Consider the following 22,048-nt stretch of genomic DNA (forward strand, 5'->3'; position numbering starts at 1 on the left):
TCCAATGAAATTATTTAATAATCGGATTAATTATTTACAGGAAACTCTACGTGGATGCCCTTTCCGATTACGATACAACGAATTCACCTCCCGAATATTCTGTAAATAAAATATAAATTAAAGTACACAGTACTGTATAAAGACGCATGTATAGACATATTTACAGTATAATAAATTATACATATTTTTATTTATGTTTTTTTGAGTATTTTTAAGCTGTCGCTGTCACCGAATTGACCTTACCAACTTAATTCGTCGTTAACGAAAGGTTATAAAGTGATTTTCTAGGCAATTTAATAAGTTTTTTTTTATAATTAAAAGTTGGGAAATTATAATACCAGGGCAGCTTAAAACCTCGGGTTAGATTTTTACGTGTAAGGGAGCGGAAGGGTCCGTTACGTGTTACAACTTAGAGACACGACGAGTTTAAGTCCAGCCCTAGGTAAGTTATTGTTGCAGAGATAATCCGGAAGAGAATCTCTGAAATGTTTAAAGGATTAATTACAGTTTCTTCTCATTTAATTTCTTGTCGTTCGTTCCTCTTCCCTGAACTGTGACGTGTGTTTGTCGGTGGCACTTTCGTCACACACCATTTTCCCAAAAACCGAGCATCTCTTGGAACGAACGACACTTCCCACACACTTCTAAAGGTTAGCATTTCTATTGTGACTTTTCTGGTGATCGATCCCTTTTAATTTAATTGAAATCTTTCAGAAAACAGATGACCCTTCTTTCGGTTTTCATTCATTTTTTTCTGTTATGGAACGACGTCGAAGCTTCGAATCGAACGTCAGAAGTGGGGGCTCGCCTCTTCCTACCCGAATTTGGCGAATACGAGGACCTGCTGATGATCGTATCGATGATGATTCCCGTCATTCTCTACTCCATAGTCACCACCATGAATTCTAACATCGTTTCCAACACCCTGTTATACATGCAGAATTCTGGAACGTCCTCCTCGCATAGAAGTAAGAGAAGCGTCATTCTAGAGATGTTGGAGCACTTGGAGCAATCTATGGATGCGTACGAATCCACGTTAAACGTTTGATTCTAGTTAAAGATTCCGGAATTCTTAAGTGCCATCTCTCTAATTTCTCTGTAAATAACGTCTGTCAGTAACGTACAACACGTAAATTATTGTAACTTGTATTCCACAAAAGTAAGTCTATGTGTATTTTTGAATGGGATGGGATTATCCTTTCTGATGTGGAAGAAAATAAAGGCATTTTCTATAAATCGTGTGTTGTTATTAAGCTAAGATTCGAGAAAAATCACCCGCGTAGCGAGTTCGGGAAAGAATATAGGCCTAACTTCCCCGTCTAGAGGAGTAAAATAGTAATGTCTGTATACGATCCCTATTGTTTCCTCATTCAATAGACTGTTGAAAATTAATAACAGAGGACAACGCTCTTTCATCGAATTCCACGCTATATCTTACACTAGAAAAAATTTTAGTACTAGAGCACATGTTTTTCTAGAAGCGTGAAAGGTACAAGAATATTTTATGAGAAGAGATACGTTTATCGTTTCGTTACATACAACACAAAGGTCAAATTACTCTCCCTGTATCGATACGGACCATAGCAATCGATCACTCCACCCTACCAATCGAATATAAAACACCCACCCACATTATTTTCAAACACTAATAAAGATGGCGAGATATAAGTAAGTGTTCTCCATTTTCGGTACATAAACACCTAAATATCCCTATGCCCATATAATTGACGAAACCCGTAGTTTCAGATACCTGATCTTGAACCTGTGCTTGATCCTTTCACCGGGATTGGCGAGTGAGGATTACCATATTCAAGAATCCGATCAACGTCACATGAAATTCGTCCCCGGTTTGGGTTACGTGGATTTGGTTTCCGTCATACTCTTGGCTTCTATTCCCGTTTTGGTTCTGATAGGCCTGGGATCTTTTCTGGCACCCCTCTTTACTATGGTGCCCACTTACTTGACAGGCATGTTGAATGCCGGATTGGGTGCCTCTTCGATTACCGCTGCGGCTAGTGGGAAGAATAAGAGGGATCTGGAAGGGAGTATTCGACAATTACTTATCAAATTTGAGAAGGCCATAGAAGCCTACGACAAGAACTAAAGTAAGTAAAAAAAATTTTTTTTATATATTGCCCTCTATGGTACCCTATTATCAGCGCGCTTTATTCAGTTCCCTTTTGAAACTAGGGGTACCTGCGTAAGTACTTTATAGGGGCTCCTATATACATACCATACTTCGTGACAATGATACGGCACTTGGCATTAAAGGTCTGCAAAGGGCCATATTATTGTTACGGCACGTGTCTACACAAGTAGTTTTGTATAAAAATTTTACGATCGTACGATAAATTTATCATTAAAGAATTAAAAATTGTAAATATTATAATTATTTTACTACAAAGACGTGTAAGATTTGATAGAAAGACCCACTAAGCGGGGCTGGATTTACAAACAGCTTACCACCACGAAGGGCCTCGCTCCAATCTCAAAAAAAGTTCAATATATATATTTGACATCAAATGTAGGGCCTCTTGTCTAGCTTAAGGCCCAACGTATTTAAATCCAGCTCTGCCACTAAGTGGGAATTTAAAAGATGGTTCCACTGACGACATTTTATTTATTTTTTCAGGAATTCGAATTAAAATCCACCCCCCAAAAAACGGGATAAAAAGATGCAACTCGTTTAATTAGAATTTTTTAAAAATTATTATTATTAAACTGTAATTTTAATTAAAAATGTAGATTAACAAAGTGTAATTAAAATTTAGATTTAAATAAAGTAATTTTCACAAATGTCCCGAATGAATTTTTACACACTTCAAGTAATTCGTAAATTATAATTAAAATGAATAGAAGCATGAATGGTTTTAATTGGAAGAAAAAGAAACCGAACGATGTTTCTCCTAAGTGAAGAAACGTTAATTGCAATTAACTCTCAGGATTGTCTCCGGAGGAAAAAAAATAAATAAGGTTAGCGAGTTTCTCTTCTTGACCATATTCGAGATGCAATGGGCATAACAACTAGGTCAGTGGCATAGATAAAGATAGGACTTTACCCGCCGGTGCATAGTATTTCGTCTGTCAAGGTCAGTGGCAAATATCAGGTAAGTCTGTCGACTGTCTTCTTCTCTTTACCCGAATTTATATATTTCGTCTGAATATTTTCGACTTAAATTACGCGATTTTTTTTTATATACTCGTCTCTCTCTTTACGTCACATCAGACGAATTTAATCCCCCTTCTTCCGGTCTTAAGAAGTCGTAGTAATCCCCTTAATTATGTCACGGAGCCAGAGGTTAAAATCAAGTACACGGGCTTATTTTCAGACAATACTGTGATAACTTGGGAAAAAAATAGAGGATGGGTGCAATCTTACGTCATAAAACGACTACGTAATACTTGAATGGTCCATAAGAACACTATAAACAGAGCCAAATTTGCACGTATTTGGGTAGAAGTGTCTTACGTGTTCTACAGTTTAGTGTTAGTTATTTCGCAGTTTTTCAATTTATTTTCCCGATATTTACATTGTCAATTGTGATTTTCAGACTAAATTTTGTCGTTTTTGACACGGTCCACACAGAAAAACTAAGGTCAAATATAAAATGAATTTCCAAAATACCAATTATCATCTCGCATTCAACGTTCGTGATCCACTCTTTGTTCATCCATGCAAGACCCATTACACTTTTAACCTCTGAGAACCTGTACCATTGTCGAGTTTACCAGACAGTTTTCAAACAATTTCTAGACAACACGAAAACTATTCTAGAAACGATTTTAGAACATAACAACTAGATTTAAACGTAAGTTTTAAACACTAACCGTTCTTTAAACAACATAGATTTCGGCTGTAGAATAGAAATGCAATTCTCACCATTCGTATTCTAGAACTGAAATTAAAGCATAAATTTCGTTCTATAACAAAGTTTAAAACATAAAAAATTCAATTTTAAAACCGAGATATTTAAGCATAAAAATCTACTCTAGAATATAGTAAGAATGTAAATTTTATTCTAGAATACAGTTAAACGCAACGCTAGAATTCGATTCTAGAACCGTGCCTGGACGTAAAATGAATTCTAGAATTGATTTTATAGCATGATTTCTATTTTATACACGAATTAGAACATATATTCGACTCTAGAACCGTGTCCGGATGTAAACTGTATTCTAGAATTCAGTTTACATCGTCATTTCTAGTCTGTACCGGGGTTTGAATATAAATTAAAATTCTAGAACAGAATTTAAAAAAAAAACAAGGCCTGGATATAAAAATCTACTCTAGAATAAGACGAGAGAAGATAAATTTTATTCAAAAAGCGAATTTAGACACGAGATCGGCTCTAGAATTCAGTTTAGCGATCTCTCGGAGTTCATTCTAGAACCAATTAGAATATAGTCTAATGCTAGAATTAATTATAAAACCCATCATTTTTGTATTTACAGAATGAATAATAAGATCCTGCTGTGTTTAATCTGCATTTACAGTATAACACCAGCGTTGTCATCCAAGACTTCCGGCTTGGATTTTCTAGTTCAGCTTTTTCTGGATCCCAAAGGCTTAGTTACGTTATATCACGCCCGTGACGTCATTAAAAACGTTCTATCTAATTGGAGGAAAGTGGTAATACCCTCGCTTCTCATCATGCCATATTTGGCAAGTAAGGGCGCATTTCGTCACAGAACCAAGAGGGGTCTTAAAGAAAGGGACATCGACAAATTGCTGCGAGTGTTGATGAATTATAAAAGGAATTTAAAACGACGAGAAATGAATTAAGATTTTTTAACACCGTACAGTAGTTTAATTAAGTTAATAATAAATATATTTAAAAATTTTTTTTGAAGTTTATGCTTTGCGATTCATGTTATAAATCATTAAGTTTCAACGTTTAATAAAAAAAAAAAAAAAAAAAAAAAAAAAAAAAATAGCGCGTGATGCCAAGTAAATAACTAGGAAATGGCTCTAACAAACGATTTAGTCAACTCTACAACACGATATTTAAAACATTTTTAAAATTCTTTCTAAAATGGCTTTTGTCTTCCCGACACGTGAGAATTTTTCCGATATCGATTATTCTGTAAGGGTTTTTCAGAAATTGAATATGATACAAAAGAAATAACAAATAAAAAATAAGTAAGAATTTTTTTTGAATTTTATTGTGTATAATTTCGGAAAATATTCAAATTTAAAAAATAGTTAAATATATATTTAACAGAGGGCGCTGTACGTTCGACGTGTGAAGATGATATCAAAGTTCGTCTGTTCGTTTTCACTATTAACGCCCCCTGAAATAATTTTTTTTTTTTTTTGTTTTTTAGATAAACGCACCCTTCCGCACATTTTTATATTATTAATAAATTTATTAAAAATCATTTACAATTAAACTCCGTTTTAATTTTCGTAACTTAAAACATATTTGTATTAAAAAAAAAAAAAACGAAAAATTTAACGAAACGAAGGTATTAAGGGAGAGAGGAACCATCCTTACGAAACGCCAAACTCATTTGTAACAGTTGAAGTCCCGCGAAACTCTCAAAAGCCTGACCTCGGAAGGTGTTCTACTTGACCTGTGTGTCGTTAGCGTGATGTCACACGCGGTTTACTTAACTAGACTCCGCCTTGAAAATTTAAACACTACAATCTTTGCTCGCTTCTGGTAATGGTCTTCCTGACGCCATTACTCGATTGTCTCTCTTTAAATTAACTTCTACACTTTGTATCTAATATGATTTACTATGTGTTACATTTAATACAACCTAACTTCTAAACAACAGCCACTGACTGAAGCAGAAGAATAACCGTTATTTGCAGGTTATTTTTGCACGCATGTCAAAAAGAAAGGTTCCTGAAAAATAGCGGTTCGTCCGTATATTCATCACAATAATATACTGTACTTTACAAGAACACGTGAGCAATATCACAAAAAATTTAAACTAGATAACAGATGTAATAATTACCAAGCAGAGTTGGTTGCAATCCACCAGGCAATAAAGTGGATCAATACAAACAAGAAGAATCTACAAATACTAGTATGCACGGATAGTGAATCAATACTAAAGGCACTTAATGACCCAAACAATACACATGAACTTATAAACAGTATTAGACAAAACATAATAATTGAAATAAATAAGATACAACTTAGTTGGGTTAAAGCCCATATGGGAAACATTGGCAATGAGAAGGCGGATAACTTGGCAAAGGAGGCCAGTGATTTAACACTAAAGGAAATATACAGTAAGCTGTCAGAGCAATATATAAAAAGAGAAATAAAAAATAAATATTTAATCATTTGGCAAAGAAGATGGGAAGAGTCAAGAACAGGCAGAGAACTATTTGAATATCTACCGGATATAAACCAAAGAGTTACGAATAGTTACTTTATTATACACCATAAAAATACAAGATTTCTGACAGGACACGGAGATTTTGCAGACTACCACAGAAGATTTAATCATGGGAGTGACGGTCTTTGCGAAAACTGCGGAACTGAGGAAACCCCAACACACATACTAATGGACTGTATCAGATATGAATTACCAAGACATAATCTAATGCTGATATGCAATAAAGAAGGATATCAATGGCCAGTACGAAAACGAATCTTGATCAATAATGAGCATATCTACCATCATTTTAATGAATTTATTAAAATAAGCTATAAAAATAGAATATAGAAAAGAATATAGAAAAAAAAATATTCACATAAGTAAATAACAGTTAGCTAATTTATGCTGGGAAACCTCTATAATCGAAATTATCTCGATAAAAACTAGCTCTTCCTAAGAGATGAATACAGCCTGTGAATGTTTCTGTTGTAGCAGTTAGGGTAGTACAAATTGGTAACAGGTCTTTAGTGTTCACATTCAATGCTGAGTTTAGAACATTCCATTTCACTTCCATCCTCTTTATAAGTTAATTCTCAGTGCTTTCCTTGGGATTGCTGAACTCTATATATAAAATAGGTCCAAAAGTTCGGTGAAATACATAATATCTGCAATAGGACTTTCACCTCTCTACCGTAACACAGGCGATTTCTACACTAATTCAAATTGCCTAGGATACTTTCCGCAAATGTACATAACTAAATCATTTGAACGACATAAAAGCCAAATTGTTCACCTCTTCAACATCAATAGTATGAGACGGTGCTAATATATTTCATAGCAGACTTTAGACTATAGTGATATACTCTGCACTGCTCACTTAAGTAAATTAAATCATCAAAACCACCTGCACCACATAGGTGCCTTATCTAACATAATCCTGTCAACTATTGAAAAAGTTTGTGACTATCAACTATTTTGTGACCATCAACTAAAAGTTTGTGACTATCAACTATTGAAAAAGTTTTGGGATAATAATATAGCGGCTACGTCCGCATGAATGTATTTAAACCCTTGCAAAGCAAGATGCGAAGCAAGGTTATTGAATAAAGTTGGAGTACCAATCTCCTGACGAACTGTTAGGAAAGATGGATTGCTCCATTTAAGAAGTAAGAAGATGTACAGTACTTTACTATAGTACACGACATTACTGTAATACACGTACTACACCGGATCAATTTAATATCTTGATTAAAAAAACTTTGTGCGACTTCAAATTTTGGCCAAATTAATCCGTAATCGATGGGCCAACATGGTCAAAATAGCGACTCGGCTGTCGATCACCGGAGTAAGGATTCATACAGTCATTTTTTTTTTAACCTATAGCATCAGGTTGATACCAAAAGTTACAAAAAGAATATAAAATTTAAGTTAAATAAATAAAAAAAAACAATTAAAATTATAAACCGTATCCGATTTATACGATTAATAAATTTCTAATGAGTTAATTTGCATACGCGCGCGTGTTAGAAATGAACTTTTGCGTAACAAATTCTGACACAAACACCGGAACTCAATTATGCATTGGTGCATATGTATGTATCTAGTACTTCGATATAATGTGAAATATATTATGTATATATATATATATCAATATATAATGTGGCGATAATTAAGTTCCGGGGCCAGAATTACACACAAGTTACGATCCAGGATCCCTCGAAACGGGGAAATCAGTGGGTGCCAGGAAAATTTGAATTAGAGGGCTCCACATACAGTCATTTCCTTTCGGGGGAATTTTAGGAGGAAAATATTTTCTTATAAAAGGTCAGTTTGAGGTTCATTGTTGCTGGGCAATTGCCCAATTTTCCGTACGATAATGCTCCAACAGGTTAAAAAAATAGCATTTTTAGATGTACAATTAAGATGACCCCTACCGCTGCGGAGAGTAGGAATCGAATCTTTCTTATCTCATTGTTATTTTCGGAAATAAATATACAAAACGTAACAGGGGCAGTTACGTAACCCACAACGCAGTTCCGTAACGAAACAGGGTCGAGTTATTTCGAATCCGAATGAAAAACGAAATATTAATTGAACGCAGAGATCGATCGATCAATCAACGAAAGAGAAGAGCGATTCTCGAAGTAACTCGTCCGTGACTACCCGACACTGTTACAATGGAGTGTCTGCGCCGATTTCATTTTGTTACTGTACCAGTGATAATCAATTGTAGTTGGCATGTAAGGAATTTACTTATTTATCCGTTTCTTCGTAATAAAATAAATCGTAACTTTGTGCGGGATTATTCTAACGTGAACGAATCGCGTTACGGTTCCGTAATCGGGATTCAAGTAAAACATTTCACGAATCAATTTCTCTAACATAAACTTTACAATGTATTTACAATTAAATTTGTGAATTGACGTCGAAACAATTCCACAAAACTCGTCTATAAATTACGCAAGATGGAGTTTTCTGGATTCGTCCTCCGTAAAAACAATGCCGTAAAAATTTATCTTTATTTACTTCAATTTACATCAGTGCGGGCGATAAATTAATTAAACTGAAGTATCGAGATAATAGGACGTTTGACGGAGTGGCCAGGTGGCATATTGACAGTCTTCCAGTAAAAGGGTCCGGGGGAACCGGGATCAAATTTACACGGATATGTCGACCCTGGTCCCTCACCACCCGGCCTGGCCGAATCCATAATGGGCTTGCTAAAAAAGGCCCTCTTAGTGCCCATAGGGAGAAAATAGTTTAAAATAAACCTTCAAACAACGGCCACCGACGAGAACGTAAAAAATGGTCGTTTTTCGGAGGTTATTCCTTATGCATTTTTCTTCAAAAAACCCCGTAAAAAATAGTCGTGGTTTAGAGTGATCGTTGTTAAAAGATGGACGCTATTACAGGTTCGTCTAGTACTCGAGCCGTTTATAAATTAATATTGGGCACATCAAATAACCGTTTTATGAAATAGAGTTCAATTGTTTAGCTCGAGTTTCTTAGTTCGTTGTCACTTAATGAACCAACGTTTATACAGTAAGTGACTTTGTAAAGTTCATTCGAGCATTCGATTTACCGGAACAACACCGCTTAGACTTTCATTGTTCCTATAAAAATTAGCCGTTTATTTAAAAAAAAACAACTTTAATTTGGGAATTAATATTCAGTTCAATTGATTTTAGTTTATAGCTGGCAACACTTAGTAAACAGTGCAGCGTGTTGACGTGTTTGAACGTTGCCGGATAAAATATAAAGTGGCGAAACATTAAAATATTTGTAAATAAAAGCAGAATTTTTACACATAAAATTATTTTAAAAAGCTGAAAAGAAATCAATAATTTTCCTTACGATTTCAACCCGGAGATACGTTCTAGAAAGGTAGCATCCATGGAATTTCCCTAACAATGTGACAATTGAGTTTGATCAATTTAACGGGTCAACTAAACACTCGCGTCAATTGTCACGTCATCCAAGTCCTGTATTTTTTTTTATAATTATCCGGGAATATTTCGATATAAAAGCAGTTTCTAGCATCCAACACACGTAAAGATCTTCAGGAATTTCAAAGAGGTAGGTGCCCGCTTAACAGTAACGCTTATCCCGACACTTGATAATTTGTATTTTTTCAAAATATTTTTAGCTAAAATGACTTCTCTATACTTCGTTTCTACTTTAATATCTTTAATTTGTGTTTCCGTGGCGGAAAATTCAACTAAAGATCGCCAGTTTCCTACCGTGGCACCCACCGCCGGAAGTGGGAACTTTCCTATCTCCGTAGGAGGACAGACAAACGCATTTTCTCTCCTTCTACCTATAGCGGTGATGATGGGTATGACCGCCATTTTTGTACCCGTTTTGAATCAGTGGTTCACTTCTAATCAGATGTTGCAGAGGTCCATGATGTTCCCAGAACCCGCCATGTTAGAAGTGATGCCTCCCATGCAAAGACGTTGGGGCGCAAAATCTCCCAAGAGAAGAGTTACTAATTAATTTTTTTTTCTATTATTTGTGTAATTTGTAGTCTTTTACGTGTTGTATAATATTTATTTTTACTAATAAAATATTTATTTATTTTCATTTTGTGAACGTATTTTTGTAATTTTATAAACGATTCGAAACTATACAAAATCGCGTGCTGTCACTATAGGAAATATTGCTGCTGCACCCATATAGAAATCGTTTGCTGTCCCTATAGAAGATTTGTTGCAGCATCTATGCAGAAATCTGGGTTGATCCTATAGAAAATATTGTACCTACCCACTTAAAATTGCGGCTCCTATAGAAGACTTACCCAAAAAAGTGGAACCCTTGGAAAATTTATTCAAGAAATTCGTAATGTTTTTGGAGGATTCGAAGGACTTAATCATAAATAAACCTTTTTAAATACTTGCATATAAATATCGGAAGGCGAGGGTCGTTTCACGCATCGACACCAACATTGTTCGGTTTGTGGCATCGGCCCTATTCGAGAACAAAAGATCTAGATTATGTTATTTACTAAATTATTGGACCAGACTATTAAGTAGCGAACACGCTAACCAATGTCGACGTCGATTATTTTACCAAAAAATACGAAATTTTCTTTGAATAAATTTCTTCAAAAGCCTATTAACCCCGATACTTAGTTTCCTATTGTCGTCAAATTTCGGCTTTTAGTTATGCAACAATTAATATCTATGTAAATGATCGTAAACAGAGTATATATTAACAGTTTCGGAGTTTGACGCCGGTACAAAAGTGTAACTGACTTTAAGCCCTACTCGAACAATTATTACGGTTTCAGGTAAGTTTCGGTGTTCGCACTTTATATTACGTCAAATTTATCACGATTCCTCCAAAATTCGGTTGATGCTTCCGTGCTATTCTTACAGAAAATTTTCTTTAGTGCATCTGTGTAAGAATTCCTTTGTTACCCCTATAGAAAACGTACAGTACATCTCTGCACCTGTGGAATACTGTATATTGCATACACGGCAAAAAATCGCATGCCACACCTGTATTGTATTTGTATGTCGTATGTACTGTGTTGTATGTGTATGCCGCACCTGTATTGTATTTGTATGTCGCACCTATATAGTAGTGTATGTCGCACCTATATAGTAGTGTATGTCGCACCTATATAGTAGTGTATGTCGCACCTATATAGTAGTGTATGTCGCACCTATATAGTAGTGTATGTCGCACCTATATAGTAGTGTATGTCTCCCCTGTATAGTAGTGTATGTCTCACCTTTATAGTAGTGTGTGCCGAACCTGTATAGTAGTGTATGTGGCACCTGTATTGTATTGTATTGCATCGCTGCATCTATGTAAATCTGCACGCTGCACCTCTACAAAAACTGCATAACCGTTTTTATAAAAATCGTAATCTTAATCTCGTAAAAATTGAAAATAACTTGCAGAAAATGTTAAGTGGTATACTAATTAATTTTTAGGCACACTGGTAAGATTAAAAGGCTAGAAATTACCTTTCAGATGCTTTGGTTCAAGATATCGACGGCGTGTCTGATGTTGATGATATCGGCAATAACGGCCAAACCTGACGCCAGGGAATTTGTATTCCACGACCAGGTGGTTCGAACTTATCCTCCGGATCCCTTGGACGCTTACATCTTGATGCCGGTGATGATGGCCATCGGAGCCGGTTTGTTCGCCATGCCCTTCTTGACCGTCCTTTGTATGAACATGATGAACGGCAACGGAAACGGAAACGGAATCGGACACTCGGCAACTTCCGGAAAGAAGAAAAGAAATGCGGACCAACAGACGGACTTCCTTTACCTTCTGGAAAAATCGATAGCCGAGTTTGAAAAATCTTAAATATAGTATATTTAAATGTATGTGTAATTCAATAAATGTCGGCCTTGTTTTACTTTCTAACTATTTATTTCGTGTTGATTAACGGAAGATTAACCCGGAAACCCCTAAAACGAATTTGGGACGATTTTCACCCTTACCCCTGGGTAGGGCTTTGACGTTTGACCCCCGCGTAAAGGTCAAACGTCAAAGCAGTTGTGGATATACGCCCGTCCATTCTCTATATTACCACTCGCAACCCCTCAAAATTTATTTTGCCCAGGACCTCCGAGATCTAGCCCATCACGAACACAGGTAGTTGGGTTTCTTCACGTGTCTAACACCTAATTAGGGGTCTTTCCTCCCCACCCCTAAACAGATGGGCCCCATTGCGTTGGAGTTCTCCACCAATCCAATCCTTCGAAAACTGTCTAACATCGCTACCCTGACTTTATTTTTAAAATAAACAGTTAAATGAGTAAAAAAAAATAAGTTAAACGTCGTTTATCGCGTGACACCAGCGTAACCATTTTTTATGGCCAAGTAATTACAGTATAAACATAAAAAGACGTGAAAATATTACCTTAAGTTCGCTAGGTTTTTGGCACCATTTGCGGTACTTTATTATTATCATTAAAAATGTACCAGAGGGTTCATTAAATCAGTCATTTATCGAGTTAAAGTGTGACGTTTTTAGTTACGTACCAGCGACTTTCTCCAGTAGAGTGGCCGAAAATGAATTTAAACTCCACTTTTAAGCGATTTTACGCTGGTTTTAGGCTATTGAATTTCTAGAAACGTAGAAAAATCGCGAAAAACTATGGCGAAAAATAAATCGGTAGCGAGACACTCGAAATTGTAGATTTAAGGCGGTTTCGTTTAGCGAGAAGAGATTTGCGATAATATCGCCACGAATTTGTCGCGAAGCGATAAAAATTTAGCGAGTGAAAGCATTCTTGTAACGATTCTAAACTGTAACGTGTAACGTGCCCTTCCCCTCCACCAAATACGTGTAAAAACGCGAGGCTCCGAGCTGTAGATCGGTAACGCGAGGCCCTAACCTGCCGGTCGTCTATAAATTAAATAGAAAATAACAATATCCAAGTATAATTTTACCTGATAAAACTCAAAAACTTACTAGTTTTATCCAAAAATAAAGGAAATAATTTAGAACAATTGATGTGTATACAGTGTACACAGCGTATAAGTGATAGTAAACAGTTACATTCGAATGAACACTCGGTTTCCATTGATCATAACGATGATTTAAGCAGCCAACGCGCAGAGTCACGAGAAAATTTGCATATTGTATAGAGAAGCGAAATACTAGAACACGTAGATGCTGTGTTACGATAAGTAAGGAAGTCTTTTATATACAATAAGGAGAAAGGATCTGCGTATTAAATGAGCGAAACGCCGAGTTTTTTTATTCTCGTATCCTATTCTTCGCAGACAATGATTCGGAGAAACACATCGAAAGCCATTTACTGTCGATTAACTCCTTCTGTCTGCTCCGATGACATTCAATAGATGTTACAACTTGACCCTTCTATAATAAAAGCCGCATAAACATTTTATGTTCCATCCTCTATCAAACATGAAGCTGGCATCTCCGCTGGTAAGTCTTCTCGTTTCTTGGCTCCCGATCGCGTTACTTACCTAATCCTTTGGCTCTTAATTTCCAGATCTTGCTTTGTTTCGCTGGCTCCACGTGTTACGCGTCAAACGAGGACGAACGTAAGGATGAAAGGGGTTACCCCGTGTTACCGTCTTTACCTTATCCTCATCAGATGATCGTCATGAATTACCTTCTCATGGCAGTTCCGGCGGGGATTATGATGTCTGTTGTCGCTCTATCCATGCTGATGTTACCATTGTTGATGGAAGCCAGATCCTTCTTTCCTTACTCCGAACGGCGATCCTCCAGGTCCTTTGAAAGTTTGCAGGAGTGGACTAACATCCTTCGGCAAGCTATCGACGAAATTGGTGGTCGGTAGGCCCTCCTGTTGGCTCTTATCGATGCGCTTATTTAACTGTATAAAACGATAATTTCATCGTTACGCTTACTAAATTATAATAAAACTTAATTATAAACATTTCCGTCTCTCCCTTATTGTGACGTAATTGGCGAGCTACCGGTTGAGTAATTCCGCATCACTGTTTAGTAAAACCGAATTTAGACGCGAATTAAAACTCGATACCCCCGAAGAGTAAGGAAGAACCCGATCGTCACGTGTTAAACGTTACGTAATGACTGACGTAACGATTATCCGAACCGGAAACGGATGTTGTCAAGGGAGGTAAAATCAAAAAATCAAAAAAATACACACCGAACTCTGCACACGCTAATTTTATTAAAGTATTTAAAAATAAGGGCAAGAAACCAAGTTAAACAATAGAAACGTAGTGTCCAGGTGTTTACGTTCATCTTCTCATAGTAAAGAAAAGAAAAAAAAATCCGCGTAACAATTTAAAATCCCGCTTTCGGGATAAGTGTTGGCTCTAACACTCAATAATTACACCTGACTAAACACATACCCGTAAGGTTACGTCTAAATTACAATAACTAGTTTTACTATAAAAGAATTTCTAACTAGTTACGCACCCCCCTGTACGTTTTCTACGACTTTTTATGACGTAACAACGTCGTTTCGGCAGAAGAAAATTCAATTATAAGAGCGAGTACGAAGCGAATCGACACAAATTGAAATCTTCGTACCGAAAATAACAAGGATTTCACTTTAAGCAATCCCGGAAACGGATAAAAATGGACAGAGGGGTGGGAAAATCGAGGGGGGAGGAAGAACAACGCGTCATGCTTGAAAATCGCGGCGACCTTCAGAAACCTGGCTGACTGACCCACAAAAACAGGTCCGGGTAAGGAAGGCCAGTTCAAATCTCTTCTTCTTCTTCCGGTCCACATCGTCGACCAATCAATGGAACCGATCTTCGAAGGTGGCCATTTTTATTATATACCTCCGTCCGATACTCTTCTATAACACACTACATGCTACACCTGACTGGATGCTCGTATATTCCACACAATAGAAGTGTTACTTCGTATGCTTCCGTTTGATACGAGGTGAGTACGCGTTTATTTATTTCGAAGATTTCTGTATTACCGGAGGGACTGAAGCGGTAATTCTCAACCGATCGACCGCGGTATACCGGTTGGAAAGTAAACTCGTTATTTTTATATGGTAAAGATTCTCAACCGGTAGTCCGAGACACACCGGTCGAGTAGGGCCTCGATTGAGACATTTTTTTTTTGTTTCTTCTACAGATGAACTTGAAAATGAAACACGTCGCCCTGATCCTTTGGATATCGCTCAGCGTTGCCGTGGAAAGTCATCCGGAATCCAAGCGTGAGATAACCGATAGAACACCCAGGAGGGGAACGATACCGGGCCTCCCCATACCCGCGGGTCTTAGACCCATCCTGTCCATCCTGGGATTATTAAGTCTTCCCGTGTCGATTATGGGCAACGTCATCCCCAGATTGACTCAGTTCATCCAGAACTTCCCCAGGCCGGGGGGAGGAGGAGGGGGAGCCGGAGGATTGTTTCAAGGTCTAGGAAACAGACCGTTGGGAGGGAGGCCTCTGGGTAGCAGGCCTTTAGCTAATCTCCTGGCTTCCGGTTCCTCGTCTTCCGGTTCGATTGCGGCAGCCGGTACGGCGGGTGGGGCCGCCAGCGCAGCCGGGAGCGCCACTTCCGGGGGGAGCTTCTTCTTCAGGAGATCGTCGGAAGTTATACCCTGGGACCTTCCCAAGATCTTCAGCAAGCTTAAAAACGTATACAAGAAGTACAAAATGGATAACCCCGATTGCCAGAGATTGCTGATCTGCGAAATGTATCGTCGAGGCACTTCCATCAAAATCGGAAACATGGCGGACAGGTTCTTGCGTATATTGAGGTGAGTCAACGCCAAACTTAAAAAAAACACTCAAGTTACATATTTCGTGTCTTTTTTTTATGACCTGAACTCACTCGTTGCCCGAGGTTAAGCATTACGGATGTACGAAATGTCGTGTCATTCCTCCCTAATTTAAATTATTGCTCGATTGTATGTGTAGTATAATAGTCGTAACGACGGCACAGAACTAATTAAGTACCCTTCCGATTTAAGGATATTTAAGTAACCCGCACGAGAACGCTATAACGGGGGGTAAGGGTGGGTGTGGTGAACTCGAAGTAACCGATTTTGTTTACTTTAACAGGGCCGAGGCACGCTTGGACGGAGCAACAACGTTCACTTCCCGCACCAAATCGACCCTGAAAGAGTTCTTAAAGGCGGCTCAACACGGATTGGCACACCAAGAGTGTTCGGTTATTTACTCTCGGTGCTCCGGCGACTCCGTGTCAGCGGCAAAGTCACGTGACGAGCACTACCCCCTGAATAAGGAGCAATAGAAATGTCATTCGTATCTCATTATTTATTTATTTATTCGACGGATCCGTAAAAACATACGACATTTGCTCAATTTTGCTGCAGTGTTTGACGTCATAAATACTATGTATTTTATTTATTATTAACGGGTGTGATATTTATATTTTTTTTTGTATTATATTTAAAATAAAATAATTAACTAACTAATTCGAATCGAGCTTTTTATATAATTAATTGGCCGACTTAATTACGTCGGGTCCTTCCTTAAATTGTGGACGAATTAAGTGCGTTTAGGTCGGGCCAAACGAATTAGTGCGCCGGATTTTAATTGGAAGTTGAGTAACCGTGCATAACGTTTTTTCTTCTAAAAATATCGCCGAAATGTGTAAGAACCTCATATTTATCTTTGACATTGGACTGGTTAAGCATTGCTCGGCATTTCTCAAGGATCTCGTGAGTATCTTCTTTCCCTATTTATATAAATACCCTCGTTCCTCTGTTCGAAAATTGGATTTAAACCTCATTAAACCCTTAAAAAGGTACCCCTAAATATTAATTAAGTTTAAACACCTGATAAATATGGCCACGGTAATCGAGTTTGATGCTTCGTTTTATTTAATTACATAACTGAGTACCCTTTAAACTGATGGGTAGAGCGCCCTTCTCGAATCTAAGATTCGATTTATGCAGTGAATCTCCGATGCGTTATGCATAATTGATTTTTATGTAGTAATTTAATGCGTAGTACGAGGTGTCCGGATGACCCTTTCGTAGTTTACGTATACACTCGAACTAGAATAACTGGTTCATCATAGAGAAATTATGATCCAAAGCTAACTAGGGTGGTGCTGCTCGTACTGTACCACACGGGAATGACTGTAGAGGGGTGCAGCCAATATTGGGGACTTGTATTCCTAAGTTGTAAAGTATAATAGGCCCATCACCGCCACCTAATACGTGTAAAAAACGCGAGACCTGGGTTATAAACTCGTAACGCGAGGTTATAAGTTTCAGCACCCCACGAATGTTTCCAGTGAGATGCACCACCTTGTTAATGACGTATTGTTATTATAGGGTACGAAGTTGGTGCATAACGAACCGTTAAGGTGATTGGTTGAGTTAGATAGACAATACAAACTAATACATGAGGCTATTTTCGGTATATTTCCTAAATACTGATTTTTGTAGTATAAGCACGTGTGTACGTTTTCGTCAATCGGACGTCATCTCTTTAGTTTTACGACGAACAGACTTAAAAAATGACGTCAAATTGACGTAAAGTTTGCACCATCCGAACCACGAGAATGAGTAAATTGATGTCTTAATTTCAGATACGAATATCAAAATGAAGAAATTCATAATATTTATGTTGATCGTGAGATTAACTTGGGCCGATACAAAAAACGTGAAGGAGCGCAACGATCTTATGTTATCCTCCATCCGTCAGTTTGCCAATACAATGAAAATGATGAGAGATCTCATGCTCATGGGTTCTATGGGTTTGCCGCTCTTGGCCATGGTGGGATTGGGAAGTTTAGTGTTACTGCCCATGTTTCGCCCTTTGAGAGCTCCACCCTTCAGGCCCGTGTCTCCCGGAGACAACAAAGAGGAGATGCATAATTTCCCGGGACGGCGGACATTTGCCATTGAAGAAACTTTCGACATGATGAAGAACCTGAATCAAGTATTCAGAGAATACAGCATTAATGAACCGGAGTGCAGACTTCGAGCCATTTGCGAAGTGCATCAATACACTTTCAGAGGAGACCCCATGGACAGAATAGTCCAATTGATGAGGTAGGTCATTTACCGTTTTTCACGCGCTTAATGGCAATTAATTTTAATTAACGTTTTCATTTCTAGAATGGATAAAGACATGGGAGTATCATCGACTATAGTTTTACCACCGAACACGTTTCTACAGTACAGAGAAGCGGCACGAAGTGGAATGGTCAAGCAAGATTGCTCGAAACTCTACGGTCAATGCCCCAAATCGGTCTTCTTCTTCATTAGAAACAAACACGACAATTTAATTCTCTCCTCGCCGCCGCCATTTTAAATTTATTAACAGAATCAGAAGTGGTGAAGACTTTCATTTTTTAATTTTATAAGGTTTAATGGACACAAAAAAATATACAAAAAGTACGATCTCGCTGTCAATAACTCATAGTTTAACAATAAATAACGACTAGTTACTTTCCCAATACCCGTTTTCCTTATTATTTCCTAGTTGTGTTATTGGGCACTCTGCAACGATTATAAATCTGCGAACAATCTTCCTGGTTATTTCCATGCTTCCACGCTTCGTGAAAATGTTTATAAGTTAAAGTATCCATGTCGGTTATCGAGGGATGTCTACAAACAATACACTTTCTTTAATGCAAAGCTCTAACCATATCGGTACTTAAATTATATACGAGAAACTCACTCGAATAACGTGGTCATGGCCCTTCCGACCTCTCCGAATTTCGTGCTCGGGTGTCTCTGCATCTCGCACACTACCAGCTTCTTGCATTCCAAATTCGTGACACCAAGACGGTCGAAAAAACGCGTCACTAACTTTTCCGTTCGTGCGGTGTCTGAATTAACGGCTCCGTATCTCTTGATCCAGTCACTGGTCCAGTCGAGATCCTCGAATGACCTGCAACGCGAAAGTTACGGATAAAAATCGAAAGAAAAAAGGTTACAGAATTTAATTCTGGAAAGTTCTCACCTTCTCAAATTCAGGATATCGGGCCTTAGAGCCAAGCCAAAAACGGCCATGAGGAACGGTATCACTTGAGTCAGAGCCAGCACCCCCGCCAGACCCATAATTGCCATACCACTCACGCTTCCGGGATTAAACATATTGCTGTTGAATAGATTCTGGAAGACTCGAACTTCCGACTCGTTGCCACTCTTCTCCGTTTCTGGAAGAATTTCTGGGGATTTAGTAGTTTCTTCGGCATTAGCGCCGAGCGTCACCAACATCAGAACAATGGGAAAAAGCATATTTCCCGAGAATACGTCTTTGTGTATCGTGGTGAAGAGAAGTAAGTCGATAATAGAGACGAGAGCATCCGTCGCGTCCGAGACACCTCTCACCTTCTGCATAACTAATGGTGAATTTCGTTTGGCATCACCCTTTGACGTCATCCGCTCTCGACCTGGTCCATCAAAAATGACAAACGGGATCATAATCCGAATCGGGTGGAGTTCTAGTCATTGTTTGTCGTACTTAGTAGAGCAATACCTGGTTATGAAAACGGTGTAAATCATAACTGAGAAATATTCTTCCACTTCGTGGTCTACTTGTTGTCAATGAATTTATTGTTTTAATAATTAATTTGTCGTATCCATTTACTTCGGACATCGCCTCACAATTTTCCAATATCTCATATATTGCTCCACCCTTACAATTATATTGCCACGTCTTCCTTCATCCAGAACATACGTCATTTATCAAAATTCAATTCTTAAATTACCTTATGCAATATATTTGATACAAAACGAAGATTATCTGTTAAACATATCAGAGGGCGCTGTTTATTAAAACAGCGCCCTCTAACGGTAATCGCGCCACCTATTGGCGGAAGATAAGGCCAAGGTCTATAAACCTTGATAAGGCTTATTACAAAAGCGCCCCTCTCTTACGGTTCAAATAGTGTGAGTTGCGTTGTTTAAATAATAATAGTGATAAAAATTACTGGATTTATTCCATTAAATAATATCGCATTCAATTTTCCTCAAAATGGAGATAATACTCGCCTTGTAATAAACAGCGCAGTTATAAACAGTTCGCTGTCTTTTCCGGAATCATTTAAATTGATGCACTTTGTAGTGTTTGTACGCATTATTACGTAATTATAGTACATTGTAGGTGTTTCTTATATACATCACTGGGAATTTCCCAGGAAGTATCGTAGATTTAACACTGGTGAAAAAAGCCATCAAAAAAGTTTTTGGAATCTGTAACATTTCCGAACTTGGACGTATGTATTCAATAACATACAATGCGCACATACACGTGTTTGGCGTTGGCTAGACGATCCAGATTCAAACCGGTCCGAACCACGTCACGGATATTAAGGATGGAACATCATCTCCCAGCTCTCGATCGACCGCGTTGCGGGTAGAATCGTTCCGTAATTGTGGTCTCCGGGAGGCTTATCAGCTTATCCCTTGTGTTAATCAATCTACAAATATACTGTATTTCGTAAACGCGTGCGTGTACAGATGCGCAGTAAATCCGACTGTCGTTCAGAGAGAGATGCTTCATTTCCAATTCGCTCACCAGTACCGAGTGAATAAAACACAGTACACTACTCTTCATGTTAATCAGGAGGCCTAACGTGAAAGAAAAATATGGTGGCGCCGTACCACCGACAGTAGCGTAATGTAGGGATCTACAATTTTAAAATGTGCGTCTTTAGACAAAAGTTAAATGAAGCCCTAATTGTTTGTTTTATTAAGTTACGGCAGCGCAACACTTTGGCGATCTGCCTAGAGGGAGGTCTTTTTAAGGGTAACTGGCCCCTATTCGGGTGTTACAGACTGCAGAAAATCCGGAAAACTCCACGTGGCCAGCCCGTCCTGGCGAGGCGCGAACCCACGACCGAACTCCCAGTGTTCCCGGGAACGGAACCGCTTGGCGGTCCCAATTGTAAAATTTAACCACAAAATGGGTTAACTTGCCGAGCATTCAAAGTAGCCACGAAACAAATTATGTTGGCTACCGTTCGAAAAAAAAAACTCGAGACGACACATCACCGTGTGAACTAACTTGCACTTTCACAACTTGTAATTTTTAATCATAAAACCGCATAATGGACCCAAAACGAAACTATCCCAGGCATAGAGGACGTCAGCGGCCGGATGGCCGAGCGGTCAAAGTGGCAGCCAACCGCTGTGGGGGACCCGGGATCGAATCCGAACGGGTCGAATAATCCCCAGGAATTTTTCGGGGGGTGGTCCGTTCGGATATGTCGGGCCCCGTCCCTCACCACCCGGTCGCCCCATTGTGAGCCTGGCCGAACCCATAATGGGCCTACTAAAAGAGGCCCTCTTAGTGCCCACAGGGCGGAAAGAGTTAATAAAAAAAAAAAAGAGGACGCCATATTGCTTTCCTCCATACACTTCTGAGTGGCCATTTTTGCAGTCTGATGGCGCGCACTCGGGCCGGAACGTACGAACGCGTTCCTCATGAATTTTGAAACGGATACCGCTCGCGGAGGAATAAAAGAACGAACCCCTCGACTCAACCACGATACTCATTAATTTATGAATACAATTCAATACCAGGTAATCATACTTAAGGTCTTATTTTAAGAACTAACTCCAATCAATAAGCCGATCGACACCAAAATTAGTGTACAAGCTGTTCAAAGGACGCGAAAAAAATTTTGAAACGAAATTTTTAGTTCCAAAATTGCCCACTACAGGGTAAATGGCGCTGAAAACGAATATAATGAAAAAAAACTTATTCGCATGGAGACATACCGGCAGGTGAGCACGTGGAGACATACGATTCTTGGTGATGCAG

At 38.4% G+C, this 22,048-nt stretch overlaps 3 protein-coding genes and 1 long non-coding RNA gene across 4 annotated transcripts; 2 read left to right on the plus strand and 2 right to left on the minus strand.

Moving 5' to 3' along the window:
* LOC136976411 (uncharacterized) lies at nt 1-11,959 on the minus strand. The gene is made up of 2 exons (XR_010880929.1): nt 11,811-11,959; nt 1-99 (listed from the first exon to the last, which is right to left on the minus strand). It is a non-coding gene; the product is annotated as an uncharacterized lncRNA (long non-coding RNA).
* A 3,657-nt stretch (nt 11,960-15,616) lies between these two features.
* Nucleotides 15,617-16,683, plus strand: LOC136977191 (uncharacterized). Its single transcript, XM_067272649.1, has 2 exons — nt 15,617-16,053; nt 16,358-16,683. The coding sequence occupies exons 1-2, from the start codon at nt 15,617-15,619 to the stop codon at nt 16,548-16,550; spliced, it is 630 nt and encodes a 209-aa protein (XP_067128750.1). The 3' UTR covers nt 16,551-16,683.
* A 1,189-nt stretch (nt 16,684-17,872) lies between these two features.
* LOC136977198 (uncharacterized) lies at nt 17,873-18,731 on the plus strand. The gene is made up of 2 exons (XM_067272662.1): nt 17,873-18,324; nt 18,391-18,731. Exons 1-2 carry the CDS (start codon nt 17,873-17,875, stop codon nt 18,584-18,586), a joined length of 648 nt encoding a protein of 215 aa, XP_067128763.1. The 3' UTR covers nt 18,587-18,731.
* LOC136976419 (uncharacterized) lies at nt 18,624-20,105 on the minus strand. Its single transcript, XM_067271685.1, has 3 exons — nt 19,241-20,105; nt 18,956-19,168; nt 18,624-18,882 (listed from the first exon to the last, which is right to left on the minus strand). The coding sequence occupies exons 1-3, from the start codon at nt 19,702-19,704 to the stop codon at nt 18,747-18,749; spliced, it is 813 nt and encodes a 270-aa protein (XP_067127786.1). The 5' UTR covers nt 19,705-20,105; the 3' UTR covers nt 18,624-18,746.
* Between the last annotated feature and the right edge of the window lie 1,943 nt (nt 20,106-22,048).

The sequence above is a fragment of the Centruroides vittatus genome, unplaced genomic scaffold (genome assembly GCF_030686945.1).
Source record: "Centruroides vittatus isolate TY-2023 unplaced genomic scaffold, ASM3068694v2 contig_1112, whole genome shotgun sequence".
NCBI classification, from domain to species: Eukaryota; Metazoa; Arthropoda; class Arachnida; order Scorpiones; family Buthidae; genus Centruroides; species Centruroides vittatus.

Bases quoted from the DNA above. Each gene is read 5' to 3' on its own strand.
- LOC136976419 (XM_067271685.1), bottom strand. From the start codon at position 19,704: ATGATCCCGTTTGTCATTTTTGATGGACCAGGTCGAGAGCGGATGACG. The intron at 19,169-19,240 runs GTGAGAACTTTC...TTCGCGTTGCAG, and splicing joins GATATCCTGAATTTGAGAAG to GTCATTCGAGGATCTCGACT. The intron at 18,883-18,955 runs GTGAGTTTCTCG...TATTGTTTGTAG, and splicing joins GCCATGACCACGTTATTCGA to ACATCCCTCGATAACCGACA.
- LOC136977191 (XM_067272649.1), top strand. From the start codon at position 15,617: ATGGGCAACGTCATCCCCAGATTGACTCAGTTCATCCAGAACTTCCCC. The intron at 16,054-16,357 runs GTGAGTCAACGC...TTACTTTAACAG, and splicing joins AGGTTCTTGCGTATATTGAG to GGCCGAGGCACGCTTGGACG.
- LOC136977198 (XM_067272662.1), top strand. From the start codon at position 17,873: ATGAAGAAATTCATAATATTTATGTTGATCGTGAGATTAACTTGGGCC. The intron at 18,325-18,390 runs GTAGGTCATTTA...TTTCATTTCTAG, and splicing joins AGAATAGTCCAATTGATGAG to AATGGATAAAGACATGGGAG.